The sequence below is a fragment of the Pogonomyrmex barbatus genome, unplaced genomic scaffold (assembly GCF_055798465.1).
Source record: "Pogonomyrmex barbatus isolate J1 unplaced genomic scaffold, ASM5579846v1 scaffold3, whole genome shotgun sequence".
In the NCBI taxonomy this organism is placed as follows: domain Eukaryota; kingdom Metazoa; phylum Arthropoda; class Insecta; order Hymenoptera; family Formicidae; genus Pogonomyrmex; species Pogonomyrmex barbatus.
Window position 1 is genome coordinate 19,989,506 of NW_028297127.1, and position 23,118 is coordinate 20,012,623.

The window sequence follows — 23,118 nt, forward strand, 5'->3', positions numbered from 1 at the left end:
TTAAATACATGTTCAACGACTCCGCGATTCCGTCTTTAGAACATGAATTCATGATTCTCTTCGTTTCTTCCGGCGATTTAAATGCTATATGTGCCGTTTAAATGTGTCTGATATTATCGTAAATATAGATTGAATAGAGTAAATATAAATTGCCTCGGTTGCCTGTTGCGTCAATATTTGCATGTGCTTCTGAAAATCACATATCGAGCCCGATAATCTGCCCGCTGAATATGTATACATTCTCACGACAGACTTACGAGAGCGAGTAAAAGGTGATTTGACGTAAGCGCTTTACGGCAGTAAGAGTGTTACATCGTATACTGATACAACCATTACAACGTGATTCTTTGCACGAAGAAATTTACACGGGTTTCTTAAGGTTTTTTTTTTTTAATTGAACATAGCATAACGAATAATATAGATAATAAATATATAAGGGAGCGAACGTAATAATGGTAGGCGTTATGTTTTTTTTTTCTTTTTTTATTTAATCGCTCGGGGGAAAAAAAAAACGAATTATCAGACGGACAAAGTGTGCATGTATGTACGTGCAAGTTTCTTTGTTTAAACATTAATGAACGCTCCAGTTCGAGGAGGCGTTTACGCAATTCGCAATTAACCGGATTGGAATAAAGCGCAAACCGCTTATCTTGTTACGCTTGATCATTGACATTACATCGCGCACTTAGATTGCATTGCACGATGACGTCGCGTTGAACGCTAGTATTATATTAGCAGTCTCTTATGCAATCGTGAAAATTTCACTTTTCTCGATGCAATATGTCAAGCGCATGTGAGCGCCCATGTGATATTATGTGTACGTCACGGAGATTGGAATAATTTTTCGCATCAAACGTTTTCCATTCTCTTTTTCTCTCCTTCTCCTCTTCCTCCTTCTCCTCCTCCTCCTCCTCCTCTTTTTTCCCCTTCTTCTCGTACTCTTTCTCTATCTCTCTCTCTCTCTCTCTCTCTCTCTCTCTCTCTCTCTCTTTCTTTCTTTTTCTAAATAGTAGTTTTTACCTTCTTTGATTTCACATTCTCAGGCTTACCCAATCTGTTACGAGATAAATCTAATATCTTTAATACAAGGACAGAATTGCATAGTTTCGACAGAACCAGTGTGCAAAAGAGAGAAATAGAAGTCACGAACTTTAAGAGGAAAGAGCAGACCTGTCTCATGAATTCGTGCGACATCATTAAATATTATTGTATCATATAATAATTCTTTAAGACGTCACTTCATTGTCAATTTACATCTACTTGATTTCGTGATTTCGAAAGTTTCGAAATTAATGTTGAAAAATAAATAGATAAATATTGATAGATCCTTATTCTTTCAAAAAGAATTTGAGGACAGGTCAATTTGCGGAACACAGGTGTGTTTAACATTTTGTCGAATAATTTTAACACCGTTACGCAATCATTACGAGCAACCTGCGAGTTTCTTGTATAATTAGCAATCGATAAGTAGTGCACTCGGAATTGACGTAACAACTGGCACATCATTTTCTGCCGTGTTAGATAATTCAGTAACGTACCAATACGTACGATTATCGCGCATTTTAATTTGCTTTACAAACATACACAGACACAGTCTGAATTAATTGCCACACAAACATTATAATGTACTGCGAAAACATTTCGAGACGAATTACGTAATATCGAGACTGATTATATGTTTACTGATGATTTATATCAGCGATGAAGTATAACATTTAAAACTTGTAACTTTAATGCTCCCTTATTAAGTTTTTTTTGAATTTTTGATCGTTCCTTGGACCTTTCTTTCATACATCAGGCCTGTTCTTTTTAGCTCATCTTCGATTCATCTCTTTTCCGTTTTTCTCCAACACAGATGGAAAAGAGGTAAGATGAATCGAACGCAAGCGGAAAGGAAACAGGAAGCCTCGGTTATCGGAGAAAGGGGGTTAAAGGGTTTTTTAAAAAAGGTTTTTCTTTGCTTTCAGCGTGTCCTTCGGTACGAGCCGACGACGGGGGACCGAGCATGATCGGAAAGTGCTTTACCTTCTTAAAACCGGATAGCTCGGAACGCTCGCGAGTGTCTCGCTACCACTCGTGTGTTTTTACGCTCGTACGCTCGACCTCTTGACCGGCCGAGGATCATAATGCTAGAGCCGGTTCTGGGAACGTTGCCGATCTGGTGGCTGGTGGTATACGCCAACATTCTGCTGCTGCTGTCGCCGTTGGTGCTGCTGATGATCGTCTTCCTTCCGAATTTCCCGATCTTGCTGCTGCGGCGAATCTGTTACATACCGATCGAGTCGATCTGACCGAAGTTAAATCGTCGATCGACTTATCGATCGGCGATTTATCGGATGTGTACGTGATTAGTTACGTTATATCAAGTTCGTTATCACGGCGACGTGCGGCTGATAGCGCGTAACTGCAAGACGTGCAGTCGTAATATAATACGTTGCGTGCCACTCGAGGATAATCAAAGCGAACGCGCTCGAGCGATCGCGAACTTTGGCGGTTTCGTTTGCTGAAATTTCAAATCGCTCACGTAATCTTAGGTATATCTATGCGCTTCGGATGCGTTACGAATCACATGTCGCGTTGTGGGATGCCGCGAGTGCGTATCGAGTATATGAAAGGCGTCTCTCGCTGTCGCGGTCGTCGTGAGATTTATCGATATAGATACGTGTACCGCAAAGTGATTAGACGCGCAAAACATAGTTGTCTTCATCGAGTAGAGGAACAACGCGTCATGATTATTGTGCTAGACTCGCGCGTGCTCGAGGTTCAAGCGCGTTCACCAAGCGTCGCTGCACAACGACATTGCTGAATTCCAGCTGAGACGCCTCTCCCTATTCTATCTGCCGTTTTGGAGATGTTACGGCGCGGATTTACATAAAGCCATTTCGCAATCAGCAGCTAGCGCTTTGTCGCACGTCTTGTCGCGCGCCTGTATGTTGGTAACTGTAACGGTGTGCGTTCATTAAACGGGAGAAATCAGAATTGCGGAATTTTGTTTTCAATAGAAACGCGCGCGGATGTATATTCGAAAGTTTCCTAAGAGAGAGAGAAACTGAATTTCGTTCAAGAATAATTCATTAATAATAGTCACGCCTGAGTAAACGGCATTGCAAAGCTGCGAATAAGAATAAATCGTGCTTCGTGCGCTCCGCGCGGGCCACAGGGAGGCACGATTTTATCGCGTATTTTTCAAACATTACACGCATATGTCTTTTGTCACACGTCACATTTCCGCACGCGTTGCTTTCAGGGACAAGTGCACGCGGCAACTATAACGCGAAGGACCATAATTAGAAGGCGAATTGAGATACGAGATACGCCAAGGCGAACTACTTTGTGCGACAGCCGAGAGATCGACGCATTTATTATCGGGTTATTTATGAATTTGTAACTGGCGGCGCGTGGAAAAAGAAGCGGATGATCCACCAATACGTGCCACCACGTGTTTTCTGATTAAATATCTCGATAATCGTTGGGCCCGTATGTCAGAAATGATTGACAATGGCTTGTGTACAAAATATAAAGTTTCTTATTTTTCCACTCGTCCATGCGTAAACTCGATCGAAAATATTATAGCGGTACCAACAATAATAGCAATCTCTAAAATTTTACATAATTAAAATAGATTAAAGTTCCGTTTCATCATTTTTTTTCTATATAATCTGGGACGGGAGAATCTGGATCAAAGCTATTAGATCATGCGTTTGACATAATTACGTAAGAACAACGTATTTGTTATTTAATTAAGCATTGGATCATTCAGGGGTGTACGTGATTTCGAAAGTGATTTCTCTCTCTCTCTCTCTCTCTCTCTCTCTCTCTCTCTCTTTCTCTGTGTGGGGATGCGCGTTTCCACCCAGGAATCGCTCGTTCATACGCTGCACTCGGTGTGTGCATCGGTGAAGGAGGCGTATCACAAATGGCTGTCCTTCTACAATTCTACCGGTGATATAGGCTGGCCCGAAGTTGGACATTATAGTAGCGATCGGAGAGTACTTTCGCCGAGAGTTGCCCGTAGTGGGGGAGGCAGGACTTGAACCCTGGTGGAACCCTATGGACCCATATATACTACGGGCTCTTGCAGCGCTCTTGCTACTTGTGGTGCCTGCTCCTCGTCGGATTCCCCGTTGTGCAGGAAACGCGCGGAGGAGAGAAGGTGATAAGAAGCGCGACGCGAAGGTGAGTAACGCAAAGTGCGCGGACAAACCGCGCGCTGTTTCGGTAACTACAATGATAGTTCGACCGAAGGCGAAACCGACCGAAGGAATTTGACAAGGTGAACGTGACCGTGAGGCCCGTCGGAGATAGGAAGTGATATGTGCAAATCGACACCGCGAAGCCGCGAATGCTGATGAAGTGATTCATTGATGCAATGCCATCGCGCCTCTCGCGATCTCGCTTATTCAGATGGCAGGCTCGCCATGTCGTGAAATTGATAAAATTCAGTTATGCCTTTCAACTCTTTCCGTTCTGACGTCCATTTCCCGCTGGCTGTACCTGACAACTGAAGGAATATCTGAGTATATATTGTTGGTTCAATATGTAATACAAATCTGCATGTGGATGTCAGACATCTTCATCAAATATTTTTGTTACATATAAAATAAAGAAACTAAAAATTAGATATGTTCGATTCTTTGTTTCAATTTTCTTTTTAGAATAATCTTATTTTTACATCTTTGTATCAAAAATTACTTTAAAAGTGAGAAAGGATTTTTCTTTTATGTTAATCATCATTCTTTAAAATTATCTTTTCTTTATTACTGATAATAGATATGATGTCATTTGGCATACGCTGCGGCTTTGTAACGCTTCGCCAGTTATTACCCTGAAAGCTTGAATTTCAAACACGATAGGAATTCAAACGCAATAATTCGATCTCGAGTACACGCCTATAAAGACGGCCGGGATAACATTCCGTGCACGTGTCTTTCGGGTCGTTTGTATGCGGTGTTTTGCTCAATATACGCGAGGTACTTGCGCCACCAATGTCGACTATACCTTCCCAGAAACAATAATGGTGTCAGTTACACTTCCAAATCCCATTTTCTCTTTCCGCTGTACTTTTTTTCCGCATATTTTTCATCATTGTCCTGTTATAAAAAAATAAAACTAATTAAATTCTTAGTCGAATATATTCTCGTCGTAATTCTCCTGCAATATTATTTTGTATTATGTAAATCCTTATTATAAACTATCTGTGATGTTAAAATAAATTTTAACGGAATTAATGGAAACATTTTTTTTTTCTAGATGAAGTTGTTAATCTTACATATGGTGATTACCGTTGCGGTCGCCGCGCCGGGTCTTCTCAAGGTGCCGAAGGTATACAACGCCGTGATTACGAGCAATCAGAATCTGTCGCCGTCACGAGCATTCCCCGTGATACAACCGGTCATTCATCGAACTGCCGTTGGTTATGTGCCGCCATTCTACTACACGCAGATAGCGCCTCACTTCGCCGGACCGGAAGTGGTGCATTATTCGTCACACACCGACCAGGCGCAGGCCTCCTCCTCCTCCTCCTCCTCCTCCACGTCACACCTGGCCGAATCTACGAGCTTTGGTATCGCGAAGGGCCGCAAAGGCGCGATCGATCATACGAAGGGGAACGACCCGAAGAGCGACGATAGGAGGAATTCCGCAAAGAGGAAAGAAGAGCAAGAGCCGTTGAGCTTCTACCCGAACTATCATTCTTTCTACTATGAGCCGTACATCTACACGTACAACGGCTACAATCCGCATCTCGTGCCCGGCACTTATTACATCGATTACCAGCCCTACGAGTCCCTGGAACCCATCCCGGCTACCACGCCGAAGGACGCGGATTCAGGGCACCTATTACCGAGCTTCCACGACGAGAGGAAAGTCCACACGAAGAATGACAGGGAAAAAATACCGGACGTACCGCCGCCACCGCCGCCGACCTCCATACCGAAGAGATCTTGAGTCTTGTAAGGTGGAAGGTGGTATATCGAATTGAATTGTAATCGATAGGCGGAGAAGGAAGTCTTGTGGATTTTTTTTCTCTTACGTTGCAAGCGCAGAATCGATAAGATCAAAAATCGATCAAAATCGATCGAATCGATCAAAATTTTTTGTTTAATCTTTTCTTCTTCTTTAATCTTTTTGGAAAATATTTTATCAGCCATAAAAAGCCTTTATTGTTTGTACGTTGAAAAATAATCAACTGCTCGTTGACGCAGTTCTGCGATCAATCGATTGGCAGTACATTTGAACTTTAATTGCGATTACTTGAGTATATAATATTCAATCTGTATGACGCTGCAGCTCGACAATGTTAAAAAAAAGTTTTGTTTTTACTACTGACTTAGACTGATGTCGAATCAAAAGAGAGATCGAATTACTTTTACAATTCGTTTGATATTTTTCATGGAGACAGTTTTGAACTTTTGTGATGTATTTTACATATGTGTTAATTTGTTTTTCTGTTTTATATAGCTTGCGACGCGACTCACTTAGTATCATATAGTAAGACTAAAATAACGTTAAATGCTACATATCAATATATTTATAGAAAAGATACTTAATTTTTACATTAAAGACTTTTTATACGTGAATAACTGGTAGTATTACTTGGTTCACTTATTTTCGCAGCTTATTTATACCTTCCGATTAGTCTACGTTGTCGCAAACCTGACTGATTTTCTTGACGCCCCAAACTTTTATTATGTAGGAGAATCCCTCGTTCTCGTACCCCTGTAGTCTGAGTTTGGCGTAATCGTGGCCACGTCCACCGGAATCCAACGTGACAGTCGCTCTCGTTTCGTTATATCGCAACGTCTCCACGCAGGTGATGCAGACGGGACCCTGAATGATCACCTCGAACAAAGCGTTGAGATTCGAGGGACCCGTTAATCCTAGAAGCAGGTTGTGCTGATACACGATTTCCCCTTTGCACCTTCCCCATCTTTGTCTGCCTTCGCTATTATCCTACAAAATAAAAGTCCGCAGTCCGTACGATACATAATGTTCATCAGTTAAACCATCGTGCAAGAAAGTGTTAAAAATCGAAATATTAGAGAGACTCGTCACATTGCAGTTATTAACTTACACTATCTGTCGAATTGTAATCAAGGTCTTCGTTGCTCCGTTGCTCTGTCTGGGTGCAATTCTCGGCGTTCTTGGATCGCGTTTTCGGTGCGAAAGTGCCAGACAAAGATATGTTCGTGCATGGCGTAGGCGTAACGAAAAGATCCAACGCGTTTCTTTCGATGTCGTTGTTGCTGCTTCTCGTGCTTTGCGGCACGTCCGCGTCGGACTTGAAATCGAGATTGATCTCCGGAGCGACGTTTCGCCGACTGGCCAATTCGGCCGACTTTCCGTTGTACCGTTGCGACTCGTTGCTGTATACCGGATCGAGTTTTACGAACGAATAACGAAAAGTCCCGCTGTCCCGCGTCGCCGGGTCCTTGTTGGCGTACTCGTTGGCGTATCCAAATTCGAAGAGGCTGGCGTTGCTCATCACCGGACGATGCCGCGACACGTCGTTGCGTTCCGGTCGCGGAATGCCACCCGTTCGATTGACATATCGCGCATTTATCTCACGCTGCCGAGCGTAATATCTGTCCATAACGGCTTTCCGCTGCGCATAATAATAGCTGTCGTTTCTTCGTGTAAAATAGTCGGCGGCTAGGCTTCTTTTCGTTCTGTGCGTGGGATTAACCCTTCTATACTTGTCGACTCTGTATAGCGGGACTCTCACGAGACCCGTGGTATTCCCGTTCGCCGAGGTTCGATTTGCATCGGTCACACCGGCGATCGCGACGTCATTTTCCGCATTTAACGTATGCGATCCCGGAAATGCAGAGTCCCTCTTGTATCTGCTCCCGTGTCCTGTATTTTTCTTCAATACGAAATGCTCGTATTCCTTCGGATGGACGACGTAACGCAACGCTTCCTTGTCGGAGAGGGAACCGTCTTCCTCGGATATCGCTTTGTTAACGTCGACATTATGCTTGTCGTGCGCGATTCTGCACTTGCCCTTGGTGCAACCGACGTGGAAACCGCCGTCGGGGTATTTGTGCATCACCCTTATGATCACCGGTTCGATTCTAGACTGTTGATACGGGATTCTCGTGGCCGTAAGTCTTTTTCGTGGCTTCCGTAGCTTCACGGACGACGAGAGCGATACGAGAAGAACGAGCACCATAACGATCGCCCATAACGTTCCATGGCGAACAATCATTTTCGTGACGTCGACGTCGACGTGCGCGTTCCGAGGAAATCGATGCACTGATGCTTTCAAAGACGTCTCCGTCTCCGCATCTTTGACCCCATTTTATCTGAGATTCTCGGGGTGAGAGACCTCGGCGTTTCTTTTGCTCGATCGATTTATCAACACTAACTTACTCTATTCGCTATTCTGCTCTTGCAGGGCGATATCAAATCGGTCGAACTCTGTCGATTTAATAAATAGCTTTTCTGATACTACGCGCGATGAAAAATCGACGGACGTTTAATAAATTTAAACTGCTTTAATCAATTTCCGAATGGCGATTTAAAACACAACGCTGAAACGCTATACGATAAATAAAATAAAACATATCAAAATCTCAGTTTTATTACAAACGTCGCACCTTTCTCTTACATATAAAATATAACAATACATTTTTCTTTTTCTTTTTTAATAAAAATTCGATTGAAAAAAAAAAACATTTTTAATATTTTTACATATCATAACATCATTTATATATAAAAAAATAACGTTAAAGAAGCGAACTAAAGAAGCGGTTATCATATTTTTATTATATTCTTTCTAAATGTCTATAAATGTACGTGACGAGGAAAATGATCTCATATAGCTTCTACAGTTATGGAATCATTATCGTTATTTTCCGGCTTCTTTGTCTCTGTATCTGGATCAATTTTTGTGTCTAATTTCTCAATGCCGTCGTAATCGGCTTCGTCGAAAGATTCCGTTGATGTCGGCGGAAATACCGGAGAAACCCCCGGATGCGATGGTGTCAGCACAGGATAAATCTGAAATGACAAAATGGTATGCTAAAATTCATTCCAATTTATTTGTAATACGACACACACACACACACACACATACACACACACACACTGTATATAAATATACTATATATATATATATATATATATATATATATATAGTATATAGTATATAGTATATTGTGTGTACACACACACACACACACACACACACACACACACACACACACACACAATTTGAATGCTCTTTTTTAAATTATATAATTACCGGATTTAAAGGAATCCTGATATCGTAAATCGGCGTTCCGTAGTAGATACTGTAAGCTGGAATGTGAGAAACCTCTGGTTTACCGCTAACGTGAAGAGTGCTTGATACGCCTCCCGCATTCGAATAAACCTAGAAAGATGTATAACGTTATAGATAATATTCACGTGGCAGCTTTCTAATATTTCTTACGAATATTGTCTTACATTGTAAATGTAATAGGGAGAGTGCGTATTTTGATATGCGGCGAGATATTGCGGCTGTGCGCTGATTCCGGGCGTGGAATATAGATAATTAGTGCCCACTAAAGTCGACCATAACGGTTTCGATACCGCCGTTCCAATTATCACCAAGAAAACTGTGAACGATGTTGAACTCTGTGAAAAGATTTAAATTAGTACATTCATTATTCAATTTGCAGTTTGCAATTGGCAATTTGGAAAATATAAAGAGTTAGCAGCGCTTCTATGTTCATGACATTTTTAATCTAGGATCGATCTATCTTCATACATGTGCTTGTTTTATTATTTCTCGAAAACATAAGCGTAGGAATATGCGCAGCGCGCATAACTTTTGGAAATGATGTTTGTGACGTTGTGCCCGTCGGATTTCGTGTGTTGCATGCAAACGATCGCCGAGTTGCAAACAAGATGAAATTACCTTTCGCGAAAACATCACGGATGTCAGCGGTATGTATGTAAAACAATGTTCTATTAATATATTCCACGTTATTATATTTCGACTTACTTGTATATACCAACCAACAATTTTTACGCTAATAATATATAATAAAAATTTTATTTAAAAATTTTCTAATGTAAAATACACATACACAATATTTCACATCTTAAAGTGGAATAACGGTAAGTATATGTGTATTGTGAAGGGAATCTTAAAAATTAATAATATCGTTTCGGAGAAATGATAGAAATGAGATTGCTTTAATCATTTTAATGTCGAGTCGGCGCCGCTTTAGACGAACAATATGCAAGTAAATGAAGTATGCAGTGTAACAATAACAGCGGTTGCACACGAGCAATGAATCACCGGCAGACTCACCCGCATCGCTTGTCTCCGCAGGTTGCCGATAGTCTCAGATCGTATTCGTACTAACTTGAATTTCAGCCCTACCTGCGATTTATATATTCTCGGGCTGGAGAGCAAAGCCCCACCCCGTCGAACATCATCCGCGGCTCTTTTTTTACTCCTATGAAACGTTTACTCGTTGTATCGTCTCCTCTCCCGATCGCCCGACCAAGCAAAATACGACGTACTACTATTCTTTCTCTTCCTCTCCTTTTTTTTTTTCTCTCCTTTTAACACGGAACTCACAGCGCGATCACAGACAGGATTCGATATTCAATATCGGCCTCAGGGGTGATCAAAACCAGCGCTCCAGCGGTCGAATTGTATCTCGATGATTGCTGATATCCTTGATCGTAAACTTACGAGCTTGTTATTATATCTGGTTCTCTCACAACGATTAAAATATACGCGTCGTAATGCAAACGAGATTTAAAGGCATTCTTATATATTCGCGTTTGGCTTCCGCCTTTCCCGATTTCTCCGGGGAAGGGAGAAATATTTTGAAGGCTCGCCATCAGGGCGCCGTTGTACTTTGAGCCAGAACTGGAGGGACAGGGAGGATTCGCTTCGTGACGACTATCTTACGTGCTCGTCCTATCCGGGGAAAACCTCTACGTGCGCGACTACTACGGCACGATAAGACTCGTGAAACTCGTAAAAGTAAAATTCCGCGAGAGAGTGGATCGCGCGAGATTGCAGCGGCCAATAAAGTCCGCCACGTATCGATCGCCGCGCAACCCTAAACGTCCTTCCCGCGTGATTTGCGAAGGACGATGAAGGGGAAGTCGATGTGCGTGCGAGTGAAGAACCGGATAGCGTGAGTACTTCACGGATGGATCTCGAGCGATTTAAGTGCACGCGGTCGCGTGAACCGGTTAAGATCGGCACGATCTTCCGCTTGGGTTATGAATAAGAGGTGTGGTTTCGGACCAAGCGTTCGTTCCGCGAGCGAAGTTGGATTTGAATTTCTAATGTCTCTCGACGATACGTCTTCCTCTGTGCCGCCTTATTTTATCGATCCACGCTGTCGATCCGACGATTGTTAGCACCGTGAAAGAAACGTGATGTTCGAGCGTGGGTGTCTCGCCGTCGAGCAACGACGGTCACCTTGATGATTTGGCGGCTGAAATTTAGCAACGCTACAATTCGGCGTTTATATCAAGCGTCGTTGATCAGATAAACGTATAATGCCCGGCCAAATGACGTTAACATGCAATTTCGTCGATGCATATATGCGGCGATCCCGACGAGGATCGCCGATAACGCTAGGAGTCCTGGTGAGAAGGGATAAAAATTCAATGGTGAAATCTGACGGTCATGATAAATTGCCGTTGATTGAGAAAAATGGATAATGGATATTAAATGAACGCGCGATCAATCTAATCGAATGTTTTTCTTCTTCTTCTTCTTCTCCCTTGACGGTCGAAATTAACCCTCAAACCCGATAATCCATGTCATTTGTCACAAATGTCAGATTATACCATAACGAATCGTTACGTTTCATATAAAACTCAAAATCTCAATTTTATTGTGCCTGCGCAATTCTTAAGACTCGAAAGACTTGTCTATTTTGTATTTAAATAACGCAGTGCTGCGTGCAGTTTATCAATGATTTTCCAAGTTTCCTCATTGTCACCGAGTAAGGTTAGCGGCGTTACGAGCGAGGAATCTAGAAGCGAAGGCTGTGCTGCGAAACCGCAATTTACATGGTAATTTACATACAACGCTTATCAATACTCTTTTCTCTCATATCAAAACAGACAGTAATTTACACGATGTCGTGTACTTCGCTTACGACGAAGCAAGCTAACGCAACAACAAACAGATGCTGGCCAGTGGATTAAATTATAGCCTGTGTGAGAACTTATCGTAAAATATTAATATAAATTAATATAAAAAAAAGATTCTTTCTCTTTGGTCAATTAAAAAACTTGCATCTCTTGTAGGATAAACAGCGTGTATATCTACTAGTTTGGACAGCGTGGACCAGTTTGAACTGGAGCGCCTTTCGGTAATCAATAGAGAAAACCTCGTGAATGGTCGACCGTGCTCGTGGAACTTCGCACATCCGCTAATCAATCCGCGAGATTACGTTTGTGTTTCATCAACAAGTGTGACTCGTGTGCCGATCTGATCCAGTCTGACTCGCCGATTCTGTTCAATATTCAAGATTGTTGTTCAACTCCGAGCTCGCATAATGTCAACATTGGCCAGCTGATCGTCGTCTACGACGCGTTTGCGCTGTTCTCGCGAGAGATGAAGCCATGAGAAGCGAATCAGGTCACACATTCGCTGGCTGAATCGTGCCTGTCTCAACATTTTCATGTTTTAGCTTGATCCGTAATTCGATTCTTCTCAATCATATCTTTGGTACTACGTAAATCCGCCTTTTTTTTTCCAGCAAATTCTACGAATTGTGTCGGAAAAAAATCTTACCAAGCAGATCTCGAACAGTTGGTGTATAAAATTTTGGAAAATCTCGATATTATCCTTCTATGTGATACAGCTAGAGAAAATTTTGTAATGTTCACCTGCTCGTCGTAACTCATTTCAACGTCTTTCGCATTCTGACGGAACCGATGACGTTTCGGAAGACTGGTAAACCCGCGGGAGTATTTTCCGTTTTGGCAAACCGAGCGCGATTCCGCGATCTTTGGTCGGTGCTGGGTAAATAAACAGTAATTATTTTCTTGAGCTCTCGCGATAGATCTTTCACGCTACGAAAAACGGAGAGAGAGAGAGAGAGAGAGAGAGAGAGAGAGAGAGAGAGAGAGAGAGAGAGAGAGAGAGATCTCAAAATCCCAGATGTTTCGCTCTGCCAGGTCTCTCTATTTCGAAAATTATCTGCTTTTGAAAATCTTCCTTCTCTCACGTTCCAAGAATTAGATCTAAAATGAAAAAGTTGGGCAATTAGGTTTAAATATAAAAATGTGCTCTCGCAAAACATATTTTGTCTAATGAATTGTGTCGCTTCAATTTTGCAGTGATAAAAAGAGTTTCCCACTCTCGTAGAGTTTCCCACTCCCGTCGAGACTTTGGCGATGCATCGCGGCGCATCGGTCGATGACGCCAGGGTGTTGGAAGACGCGAGGGTGTTAACGCTGGGATGGAAGAAAGGGGGCGCGATTTTCGGGAAGCGGTCGCTGCTATAAATAGACGCGTCCCACGTGTACGTGTGAGCGTGTGCGCGCGCGGTATGCATTTAAACATAGTTTTGGCAGGCAGAAACGTCAAACCGCCGCGGAGTGGCGAAGCGCGAGGATCATTTCACGTAATTCGCGCAGAGAGATCCGCGTTCTCCGAGATCTCAACGTCATTGTTATCGACGAGCGCGATTATCACTGTCGGAGGAGACAGGTCACGACGAACTGGGAAAGTTTCGCAAGAAATTTTTTTTATTTCCCCTTCTTAGAACGCGGTCCACGGGGTCCAAAGTTCAAAGCTTTCGATGGAATTGGGCTGATGGAGGGAGGAGAGGTATGAGGGGTGCAAATCGACGAAGCGACGGGGAAAATCGACCGATAGCGACGATGCAACCGGTCGACGAGAACACGGCTGACGTCCAGCAGGAAGAGTAAAGAGCCTAGAAGACAGAATCCGTCTTTCCGTGTGTATGTGTGTGTGTACGTGCGTGTTCGCCATCTCCGTCGCGGTTTTCCGGCCGACGATCCGTACGTACGGTCGCGTACGCCCGGTATGCGTTCAGTTTGCGGCTTATTTATTTCGATATGCTTCTCTGACGATCGCTATATTTACACGGCGAGGCCGAAGACTTTCATTTTGCTCGCTGATATCGCCGGTGGTTGCTGAAATAGACCTGTTTCGCGAAAATTAAAAAAAGAAGGCACATCATTGATATTGGTAACGCACGGATTGTAATTATAAAATCTGATCTGATTACGTTTCCTTAATAGTTCGAGTATCTTAAATGGCTTCGCGATAAATTTCATGTAAATCAATAATAAATCTGAACGAATGATAATCTGGCCTCGCATATATATATATATATATATATATATATATATATATATATATATATATATCGCGTGTGGACGCGCTGGATGTGTTTCATTCGAGATTTTTTTTCTCCTCTCTCTTTATCGAGATCGCATCAACTCGCGTATAACATTGACATCGTGATTCGTTATACTCGGATTAGCTTTTATATCCCAATTAAACACTTACGAGATAGGCATTACGAGATACAAGATGTACATGTCTTTGTTCGGGCTGAAGGTATCGGGCGATTATATCGATATTTAAGAAGCCTACAAAGCTACGCGACGTTCATTAATTAATTCCACTTGATGAAGTCGAAGTAGAAGAAATTTTGTGATTGTTACACACCTGCATCCTATAAACTCGTTCGATCACCGTAGCTTTTCTCTCGTTAGCGCACCGATGCATCGCTTAATGCAATAACTCACGCATTCCTTTAACCACCCTTGGAGGATTATACGTTTCAAACCACATTGCTCTACCAGAATTGCAGGAGAGTACACACGTTTTTAAAATGTCTCTGTATAATCTGTGATGCTATGAATAAATATCTTACTATTAAACATCAGTCTTTTGTTCTTATTTTTGTATCTGCTTGAAGGGCTTTGGCGTAGCTCCGTGTGAAATATTTCGCATGACGCCTTCCGCTTTTAATCGCTTCGCAAATATTTCATGTGGCTAGGGCTGAACGTGAGAAAATGTGGGAGAGACCCAAATTTAGTGCAAGTATAAAGCCAAAATCAAAATAATCTGAGGACGCTTTCGATATCGCCGACGATCTCGCACGATGCGACCAAGTGAAACATCCTTTGATATGACGAGTCGTTGATGCCGCTTGATGCGCAGTTGGACGTTTAATTATTCGATATAATGAGCTCCTTTCCCGGAATCGCAACTCGCCCGTATGTGCGACGATTATTTTAGAACGTCGCCTTTAACCTTGGCTGCGACGCGATTTTCCGATGGTTGACTTCAATCCCCGCGACATTGACTAACCGCGGCCAGCTGATTGCGAATCTTGATTAACAGTCCTTCCGCGACCACGGTTGGCCGAAAGCCAAGGAAGATTCATTGATGCGGCGAGAAATCGCGCTGACGGAATCGCGCGACGGGCATCATCGACCCGACCCGTCGTGACGGAAAAGCCATCGCCTTTGCATCCGTCGCGGATCTGTCCTAAAGCGAGTTAGCGCTATAAGAAATATAGTAGATGAGTTACCGATAAGAAATACAAGAGGAGAGACGAGAGTCGCGATGTCGCTTCTTGCGCACTTGAGATAATAATCGTCAATCATCTTTTTCAGGTACTCCATAAGGCAATGCGAAATGATGTTGTTAGCTTGCAACCTCTATAATTCTTGATCGTTTCACGTTGTCACTTGTAGACAGAGCTCGACTCGCATTGTACGTGCTTTTGCGCCTAGCGTGCGTATCGTATTTTGACGTGTTCATTTTTTACGTCGTAGACTTCGTAGAGATCCCGAAATCAGGAATGGCTTTTTGCAGTCCCCCATGCGCTATCGATGCGCATCGAACGATCGCTCTGGGAGAGTAAATGACATGAATTTCGTTGTTTTGCGATGCGTTGTTTAGTGTGATGTCAGCGAGTAATAAGAGCGCGGACGAGATCGTGAACGATGCGCTGTTGGAGAAGCTCCGAACTTACGCGGCTAAACCGCAGGAGGCGGGCGACGCGCTCAGGGCGATCGCGGCCAAGATTCACGCGCGTGTCACCTCATCAGGTACGCAAATCTACCTCGGAAATCCCTCATCTGCCAACGTCAGATGCGGTAACTTTGTGTTCCAGAGAATGCTTTGTCAGTCTTGTGCCAATTTTATCTTTTTTTTTTTTTTTTTATGACGTTTATTGAGCAATGAATTTCTCGATTCTGTCTGCACGACGGCTCCTGAACGATATCTCTCACGGAATTTTATTTCATATTAAAAGACAAATGTGTGCAATATTAAGAGATAAATATGTTCGAAAATTTTTTAAAATAATTACGATCATATTTTATTTTCGCGAATTGGACGATGCCATGGCAATTTCCGGTTATCCTCCATTAATGTTTTGTATCGCGTCGTCTCTGTTAATGGTAATACGATAAGCGTACGATAAATGTACGATATTGCGCGCGAATCACGATCGCCGCATAACAAAGTTCTAAACGAATCGGTAGATAGATTGGACACTTCAGGGAGAAATTCGGTGCCGGTATATTATTACTCTCGGCGAGCACGAAATCACTCTGGAACTTGTGCGATTTATCATTCTCCTATGTGATTCCCTCGCAGTAGAGAGCAAAGGAAATCGTTCATCACGTTCTGCGCCATCGCAATATTATTATTATTACATTTGCTTCGTGCCATTTTTATGGAATTTGATAAAATAGACATAAGCCACACGAAATTTCTAGCGGAAGCGGGCAAGTATTTATGTCGGAGATCAGTCGAGACGTAACTGTGTCGCGAACAAGATATGAGTGAAGTAATTTCGCTCATTATGCATTTTGGATACTTGCGATACTTTCGCTAGCGATATGACAAAATTGTGTGTAGAGTCAAGATCATTTTTCAAATTATTTTTTAAAACAATCGACAGTTTTGTTCAAGCTCAACTATAGATTCCTATTTTCAACATCTTTTTGCAATATAAATATCTATGTATAAACAATTTTAGGTATTTTAACGTATTAATATTAAATTAAATATTAATTTATATATATATAAATATATAATAATATATATATATAAATATATAATAATATATATATATAAATATATAATATAAATATATAATTTATATATTTATATATTTATATATTATATATTTATATATATATATATATATATATATATAAAATTAAATTTAATATTAATAATTAATAATTTGATACATATTTATTACTCATTTAATTATTGCAGAAACGCTATTTTTGTTCCGATTGTCGCGATTATCAAATATTAATTCGTCAATCTGTTCTGAACCTCTAGGACAACTAGCGAACAGGTGTGCAAACAGTAGTCAATCGTTACCGTGCGCTATTTTAGAATTGAAGAACCGCCTGTTAGCCGATTGCGTAATCACTTTCGGTAACACTGACGACAGACCCATTGGCCGACGTCCAGAAAAACTATGACACCGAACGATACACGCTCGGGTCGCGCTCGTACGCCAATTTGATAAGAGCCTGGCAATCTTCCTGGCCGGTGTTCTCGCGAGCGAATCGCGGAATTTACTGCGCGCTCGAGTTTCAGTTCGCGCATTACACGCGCGATCATTTTGCAACATAGTTGGATACTTTTAGGTATCGCTAAATTTTCGCCGGTAGGTCACGTTTCGCGTCACCACCACGTTTGACATCAGAACCAGAAATTGTAGGATAATTTATATTATTCTCCATGATCCACACTGCAGACGTATCGATTATATTTGCAAGGGCATTCAATTAACGTTTCCCTACGTAAACTTTCTACGAACATTGTTCGTGACATTGATCCTCAATTGGCACTTTGTCAAGTTTGATATAAGTGCATGTCGTGCCAAATTACTTGGTATTCTTGATTTTTTTTTTTTAAAGAACACGCTGTTACACCATCTGTTAAGGCCAACCTGGCATTGGCGAGACACTAGCCCATCTGGCGCCACCGAATAAATTGCGAATTCGACTAAACCACACTAAAACACGACTAAAACACACAACGGAGAGTAAAACGGTTTTATCGCTTCACGTGTGTGTCTTTCAGATCGGCGGATACGCGAGCGCACGTTGGAAACGCTCTGGCGCAAGAATTCCGGCGCGATGGAATCGTTCATTATGGCCCTGGAGGTGAATAATTTTTAATTAAAATAAATACTCGGCTGAGTTTTTGTCATGTTATCTCTCATCGCTCCCCGTTAATTGTAACGTGCAACGTCTTATCGGCGCTGCGGATAAGCTACGATCGTTTCGTGTGTTAACAACAGCCGGGATCGATACGCGTGTGTGCGAGAGAGAGAGAGAGAGAGAGAGAGAGAGAGAGAGAGAGAGAGAGAGCTAGAGAGAGAGAGAAAATTACATGCGGGTTTACGCGTCATTCGGCGGGCACATCATTGACACGACGTGGAACTGCGAGTTTGAGTAACTGTAGTAATTAGCGTTACCTGAGAAATAGCGCGCATCTGTGTCACGCAACAACGCGCGTTCCGCGCGTTCTGCATTGTCTACACATTCGAGAAAGTCGTGAGACCGAGAATCGTAAATCTGGATACCTGTCTCGTCAAGTGTGTCGGAACGCCCACATAAAATAATTACTTACACGTTATCCATCCGCGCGATTCTTCATAATTATTCTTTGTTTGTATGATCGCAAAAATTTTTATCACCGTACAGATGAAAAAGAAAGAAAAGGATCAATATACTTCTTCACAATATGTCAAGGAGGACAATTGTGGAAAAATTAAGATTATTTTCCAGAAATTTTTTTCCAGAACTGCAAAGACCACGTTGCTAACTGCAGTATCGCCGGCATATTGCACGAATGCATATCGCCCCGAGTGACCAAAAGCAAATCTAAGGAGAGGGGTAGCAAGAATAAAAACACCACAAGTAATTGCAATTGTTTGTTATAGTTAAAATATTTTCTCTCCGAAAACGGAGATTTTGCTGAATTTTCAGATTTAAATTCCTAACACTTATTCTTTGGAAGTGACGTATTCATCCTTTAATAGGAACCAGTAGCCGAATGGCGGTCATTCAACTGATCAACTTAGGCATCACGCAAGTCCTAGTTAAACTTTTAATAAATCTGCAACACGCAGACAGTATTACGAGCGAAGTACTTACTCAAGAGATCCTCTGGATTTTGGGACAGGTGATTTTCAAAGACTGATGCACTGTAACAAATTTCTTTTTAATTTTAATTTTTTTGTAATTAGAAACAATTATTTTAGTTCGCTGTTTCTGCGATAGAAGGAAACACGTTATATAGCTGCACAGCAGAACTTTTATCGATCGCACTGCGTATGTCTAAGAAAATATTTTTTTAATCTCAATTTTTTTTTGTATAAAATTTATCTTTATTATTTTTAGTTTTCCATTATGATTTTGTACATTATATTTTATTATTGCTTTTATTTCTGGAATTATATTGAAATACTTAAAGTTTACGAGATAAGATCAATTTAAAAGATAAATGAGTATATATAATTTTTTACTATTTTATAATATATTCTATATAAATTGTTAAGATTTATGATTCTTTTTAGGTGGCTCAAAGGGACCAGAAGTTTGTGTCAAAAATAAAACTGCTCAACTCCGTAAAAGTGTTCCATGCATTGTTAAAACAACACTACAACAACAGCAAGACATTATTGCCGTTGTTATTGATCATTAAAACTCTTGCTAAAAACTGTAAGTAATTATCATTTTTATCTAAAAATTTTTTTGAAGATCATAAACTAACATATTATTAATATTTCCAGCTTTTTCCTTGCAAACGTTAGTAAAGGACGGTATCACAGCTACTTTGGAGAAAACATTTGTCAGCGTTGGTTATATGCCACATTTAAAGCTGAGGACATTGTTGGAATGCTTCAAACATTTAACGACCAATAGTACGTGTGTCTCATATAACATTTCATTTTTTTTTTTTTTTTTTATTAATTAAAGTTACGAGATCACTTTCACGAGATCTTTCGTGGTATCATTTCGGACATTTGACTTCCAGAACTGTGTTGTAACAAATTCGTTAAGGCAGGAATGGTACACCTGCTGATGCGAATCTTCGAGAGATGGGAAAGATGTGATGGACAGATGCGCCTGAAGATTTGTAATTACGCTCTTAACACGCTTCAGCATCTCTGCGTAATAAGTAGGTTTATTAAAATTGACTCTACAAAAGTTTTCTACGAGAAGATTGCCTCTCGAAGGATAGTAGTTTGAGAGACTTGCTAATCGCTTGTATTTACAGTCATCATCTTCTATTAAACGTAGTTCTCTTCAAAGTTGCCGAGTACGCACGTTTTATTTTTTTTTGTCCTCTTCTAGAAGCTGGAAGGAAGGCTATCAAGTCGAACAATGGTCTACAGCTACTGTACCGGTTCTGTACGAGTTGTCCAGAGGACAAAGCGTATGACTGCCTGTTATCGCGTATTTGTGGGATAATCAATCAGTGCCTGGAGAAAAAGGAATTACCGGTGCCCGAAATGTCTCCTGCGAGGTGAATGAAACGTTCGAGGTCATCTCGATTAATACACCGTATCTTGAGATAATTATAACACGCTTGTTACTCCAATGTATACACGGAGTATTTTTTTACGAAGAGTATTGTACAAATGTCATGGACACTTTTTTTTGTCCGCTCTCGCTTTTTAGTGTCACGATCGAGATCGAGTAACAAAACAGATAAATAGCCCTGTGATATTATATTTATAAATAAAAACAAACGCATTTTACGAACGGCGCGATAGTATCTCCATAATTGCATGTGCACTGAATTTTTAATTGATCCTATTTTCCGCATGCAGATTTGTTCTCCCCGAAGTGAATGTCAACAGAGCGAACAGTGCTGAAAGCGGTAGCGATGTCGACAGTCAGGTGTGTTTATATGTTCTTATGATAAATCGGATTAACATAATGTGTCGCGAGCATAACATTCGATGCATTATGCGACATCCAATTAAGGCACGCATTTATTAATGTCACATATTTCATTTAATATTGTTCGCTTTATATAGAAAATACTGTAATATTCGCATATTCATACTGATTGGAACTTGTACCGTTCATATAAAATATTCAACTTGCGACTTTTATATCGATTTTTTTTTTTGTATAGGCAAACAGTGTGGCTTCGATCAGTAGATCGTACAGTGATTTGGATTCCGGCGACGATGAGGAGAGCCACGACTCCAGAAATATAATGGACAATGAAATTCACGTAGGAGACGAGGTGGACGAAAGTAAATTCTTCGCTGGGATTTTTATCTCGCGGAGATCCGAGGAGGATCTTGCTGGGTACAAGATTATTTTCCTAACGCACATTGATCTTTATATAATTTTTATACATATAATTTTATTAAATATATTTTATATTATTTATATAAATACATATTAAATATAATTATCAATGAGAAATGTTTTTCTTTTTCTAGATATCATACGTTCTTCAAGGAGTTAGGAAATCTGCGATCGCAGTTACACATCGTCGGATCGTCGAACGCCAAACTGACCGATCTTTGTTTGATAGAGGATGATGACGAGATAAACTCGGCGCTTATGAAAGCGGGAAAAACGAGGACTCCGATCATGGATTTCTCAAGCTCTAACGGTACTACGACGAAGGGTCAATTGACGAACGGCACGCATAGTTTGAAGGTCCTAGAAAACGTGTCGGCGAACGCCACGGATCGGTACGCGTATTGCGCCGTAGCGAGCAGGGCGAGAAGCGTTATCGACTTCGTCAAGGTCGCCTATCCGGACCTGATCGGTGGCGATGGTCTGGGCAAAGCCGAGCCGCTCAACATTAAGGACAGGAAGGTTTGCCGCGCGAAACTGCTGACCTGCGTGGAACGCGGTCTCCACGCCACTGCCATTGTTCAGGAAGTCGTTTACGATCTTGACGCTCTCGCAAACTCCACCTCCCGGGGATCGTCGGGCGACGAGCGGTTGCTCGGCAATTGTGATGAGAAAAGAGTTGGCAAGCGCAACCACCTGGACACGAAGCGATTACAGTTCGAGTCTAGATTTGAAAGCGGTAATCTGAGGAAAGCTATTCAGGTACGGTCGGTCTGCTACTTGCGCTTTATATAATGTGATTATGTTCGTATTACATAAGACTTCATGCCATGATTTAACACGGTGACTTATGGTTTATTTCGATATGTATATAATTTTTTTTTTTTTTTGTTTTAAATTTTGTCATATCGCCGTTTCGTATTTGCTTTCTTCTTAGATAGGTCAACGGGAATACGATCTTATCCTGACGCCAGATGTCAACAGCGGTTCCAGACACCAATGGTTTTATTTCGAGGTCTCCAGCATGGAAGCGAGTATACCGTATACATTCAATATAATCAACTGCGAAAAGACGAACTCGCAGTTCAACTTTGGCATGAAGCCCATACTGTTCAGTGTCATGGAAGCGCAATGCGGTAAACCAGGATGGATGAGGACTGGCGTCGACATTTGTTACTATCGGAATTGTTATCAACGGCCTACCAGGGGGAAAACGTACTTTACGACGTCCTTTACGGTCACATTTCCACACGATTATGATGTCTGTTATCTGGCTTACCATTTTCCGTATACGTACAGTCGGCTGATGACCAACATCTGGAAATGGACGAGAACGGTTTCCGCAGCGAATGTGTACTTTCGCGCGGAGACCCTCTGCGAAACTTTAAACGGCAATGAAAATCCTGTACTCACTATTACATCACCAGATTCCGAGACCAATCCTATACATGTGAGAAATCTGTTTTAGGGATATAACAGCGCATTGGTTGACGCAGCAGTTATTTGCTGAGTTAACCATCATCTTTCCTCTTCCAGACTCGAAAGATGATCTTCTTAACGTCCAGAGTACATCCCGGTGAAAGCAACGCTTCTTGGGTGATGCACGGAACCATGGAGGCCCTCCTAAGTGACAGCCAGTACGCCAGCAGTTTACGTGACGATTATGTGTTCAAAATAATTCCTATGCTAAATATAGAAGGAGTCGTGAACGGCTGGTGAGTTAACGATTACGTATATTTTAACATTTTTTTTTCTCTTTGTTGAACGGAAAAGCGGAGGCTTCCTTAAGTATTC

The 23,118-nt window shown here is 41.5% G+C and overlaps 4 protein-coding genes and 1 long non-coding RNA gene across 24 annotated transcripts in view; 2 read left to right on the plus strand and 3 right to left on the minus strand.

Moving 5' to 3' along the window:
* Nucleotides 1-462: 462 nt before the first annotated feature.
* Nucleotides 463-5,419, minus strand: LOC148936139 (uncharacterized). 2 transcript variants are annotated; one of them, XR_016140010.1, is made up of 3 exons: nucleotides 5,283-5,419; nucleotides 4,825-5,090; nucleotides 463-4,501 (listed from the first exon to the last, which is right to left on the minus strand). It is a non-coding gene; the product is annotated as an uncharacterized LOC148936139 (long non-coding RNA). The 2 variants fall into 2 exon arrangements; XR_016140009.1 differs by lacking the exon at nucleotides 463-4,501 and having other exon boundaries at nucleotides 4,734-5,090.
* Nucleotides 4,041-6,581, plus strand: LOC105423855 (uncharacterized). Its single transcript, XM_011633782.2, has 2 exons — nucleotides 4,041-4,176; nucleotides 5,251-6,581. Exons 1-2 carry the CDS (start codon nucleotides 4,051-4,053, stop codon nucleotides 5,944-5,946), a joined length of 822 nt encoding a protein of 273 aa, XP_011632084.1. The 5' UTR covers nucleotides 4,041-4,050; the 3' UTR covers nucleotides 5,947-6,581.
* Nucleotides 6,512-8,206, minus strand: LOC105423856 (uncharacterized). The gene is made up of 2 exons (XM_011633785.3): nucleotides 7,073-8,206; nucleotides 6,512-6,951 (listed from the first exon to the last, which is right to left on the minus strand). The coding sequence occupies exons 1-2, from the start codon at nucleotides 8,204-8,206 to the stop codon at nucleotides 6,634-6,636; spliced, it is 1,452 nt and encodes a 483-aa protein (XP_011632087.2). The 3' UTR covers nucleotides 6,512-6,633.
* Nucleotides 8,207-8,565: 359 nt separating this feature from the next.
* Nucleotides 8,566-10,461, minus strand: LOC105423854 (uncharacterized). Its single transcript, XM_011633781.2, has 4 exons — nucleotides 10,301-10,461; nucleotides 9,448-9,618; nucleotides 9,245-9,373; nucleotides 8,566-9,000 (listed from the first exon to the last, which is right to left on the minus strand). The coding sequence occupies exons 1-4, from the start codon at nucleotides 10,304-10,306 to the stop codon at nucleotides 8,815-8,817; spliced, it is 492 nt and encodes a 163-aa protein (XP_011632083.2). The 5' UTR covers nucleotides 10,307-10,461; the 3' UTR covers nucleotides 8,566-8,814.
* A 1,890-nt stretch (nucleotides 10,462-12,351) lies between these two features.
* The window catches only part of LOC105423853 (cytosolic carboxypeptidase 1), a 30,868-nt gene continuing 20,101 nt past the window's right edge, over nucleotides 12,352-23,118 (plus strand). For 4 of the 19 annotated variants that reach the window (XM_011633773.2, XM_011633774.2, XM_089080527.1 and 1 more), the window contains exons 1-14: nucleotides 12,353-13,901; nucleotides 15,920-16,068; nucleotides 18,074-18,156; nucleotides 18,798-18,915; nucleotides 19,038-19,180; nucleotides 19,575-19,719; nucleotides 19,791-19,922; nucleotides 20,036-20,179; nucleotides 20,356-20,527; nucleotides 20,835-20,904; nucleotides 21,146-21,324; nucleotides 21,462-22,086; nucleotides 22,262-22,774; nucleotides 22,861-23,039. In XM_011633773.2, coding sequence (XP_011632075.2) covers nucleotides 13,807-13,901; nucleotides 15,920-16,068; nucleotides 18,074-18,156; nucleotides 18,798-18,915; nucleotides 19,038-19,180; nucleotides 19,575-19,719; nucleotides 19,791-19,922; nucleotides 20,036-20,179; nucleotides 20,356-20,527; nucleotides 20,835-20,904; nucleotides 21,146-21,324; nucleotides 21,462-22,086; nucleotides 22,262-22,774; nucleotides 22,861-23,039 — 2,747 coding nt within the window. In that variant the 5' untranslated portion in view covers nucleotides 12,353-13,806. Of the gene's footprint in view, nucleotides 16,069-18,073; nucleotides 18,157-18,797; nucleotides 18,916-19,037; nucleotides 19,181-19,574; nucleotides 19,720-19,790; nucleotides 19,923-20,035; nucleotides 20,180-20,355; nucleotides 20,528-20,834; nucleotides 20,905-21,145; nucleotides 21,325-21,461; nucleotides 22,087-22,261; nucleotides 22,775-22,860; nucleotides 23,040-23,118 lie in introns of all 19 variants that reach the window. The other 15 variants (XM_089080528.1, XM_089080534.1, XM_089080540.1 and 12 more) reach the window with 15 other exon arrangements.

Bases quoted from the DNA above. Each gene is read 5' to 3' on its own strand.
- LOC105423855 (XM_011633782.2), top strand. From the start codon at position 4,051: ATGGACCCATATATACTACGGGCTCTTGCAGCGCTCTTGCTACTTGTG. The intron at 4,177-5,250 runs GTGAGTAACGCA...TTTTTTTTCTAG, and splicing joins ATAAGAAGCGCGACGCGAAG to ATGAAGTTGTTAATCTTACA.
- LOC105423856 (XM_011633785.3), bottom strand. From the start codon at position 8,206: ATGATTGTTCGCCATGGAACGTTATGGGCGATCGTTATGGTGCTCGTT. The intron at 6,952-7,072 runs GTAAGTTAATAA...TTTATTTTGTAG, and splicing joins ATTACAATTCGACAGATAGT to GATAATAGCGAAGGCAGACA.
- LOC105423854 (XM_011633781.2), bottom strand. The intron at 9,374-9,447 runs GTAAGACAATAT...ACATCTTTCTAG, and splicing joins CTCCCTATTACATTTACAAT to GTTTATTCGAATGCGGGAGG. The intron at 9,001-9,244 runs GTAATTATATAA...TTGTCATTTCAG, and splicing joins TCAGGATTCCTTTAAATCCG to ATTTATCCTGTGCTGACACC.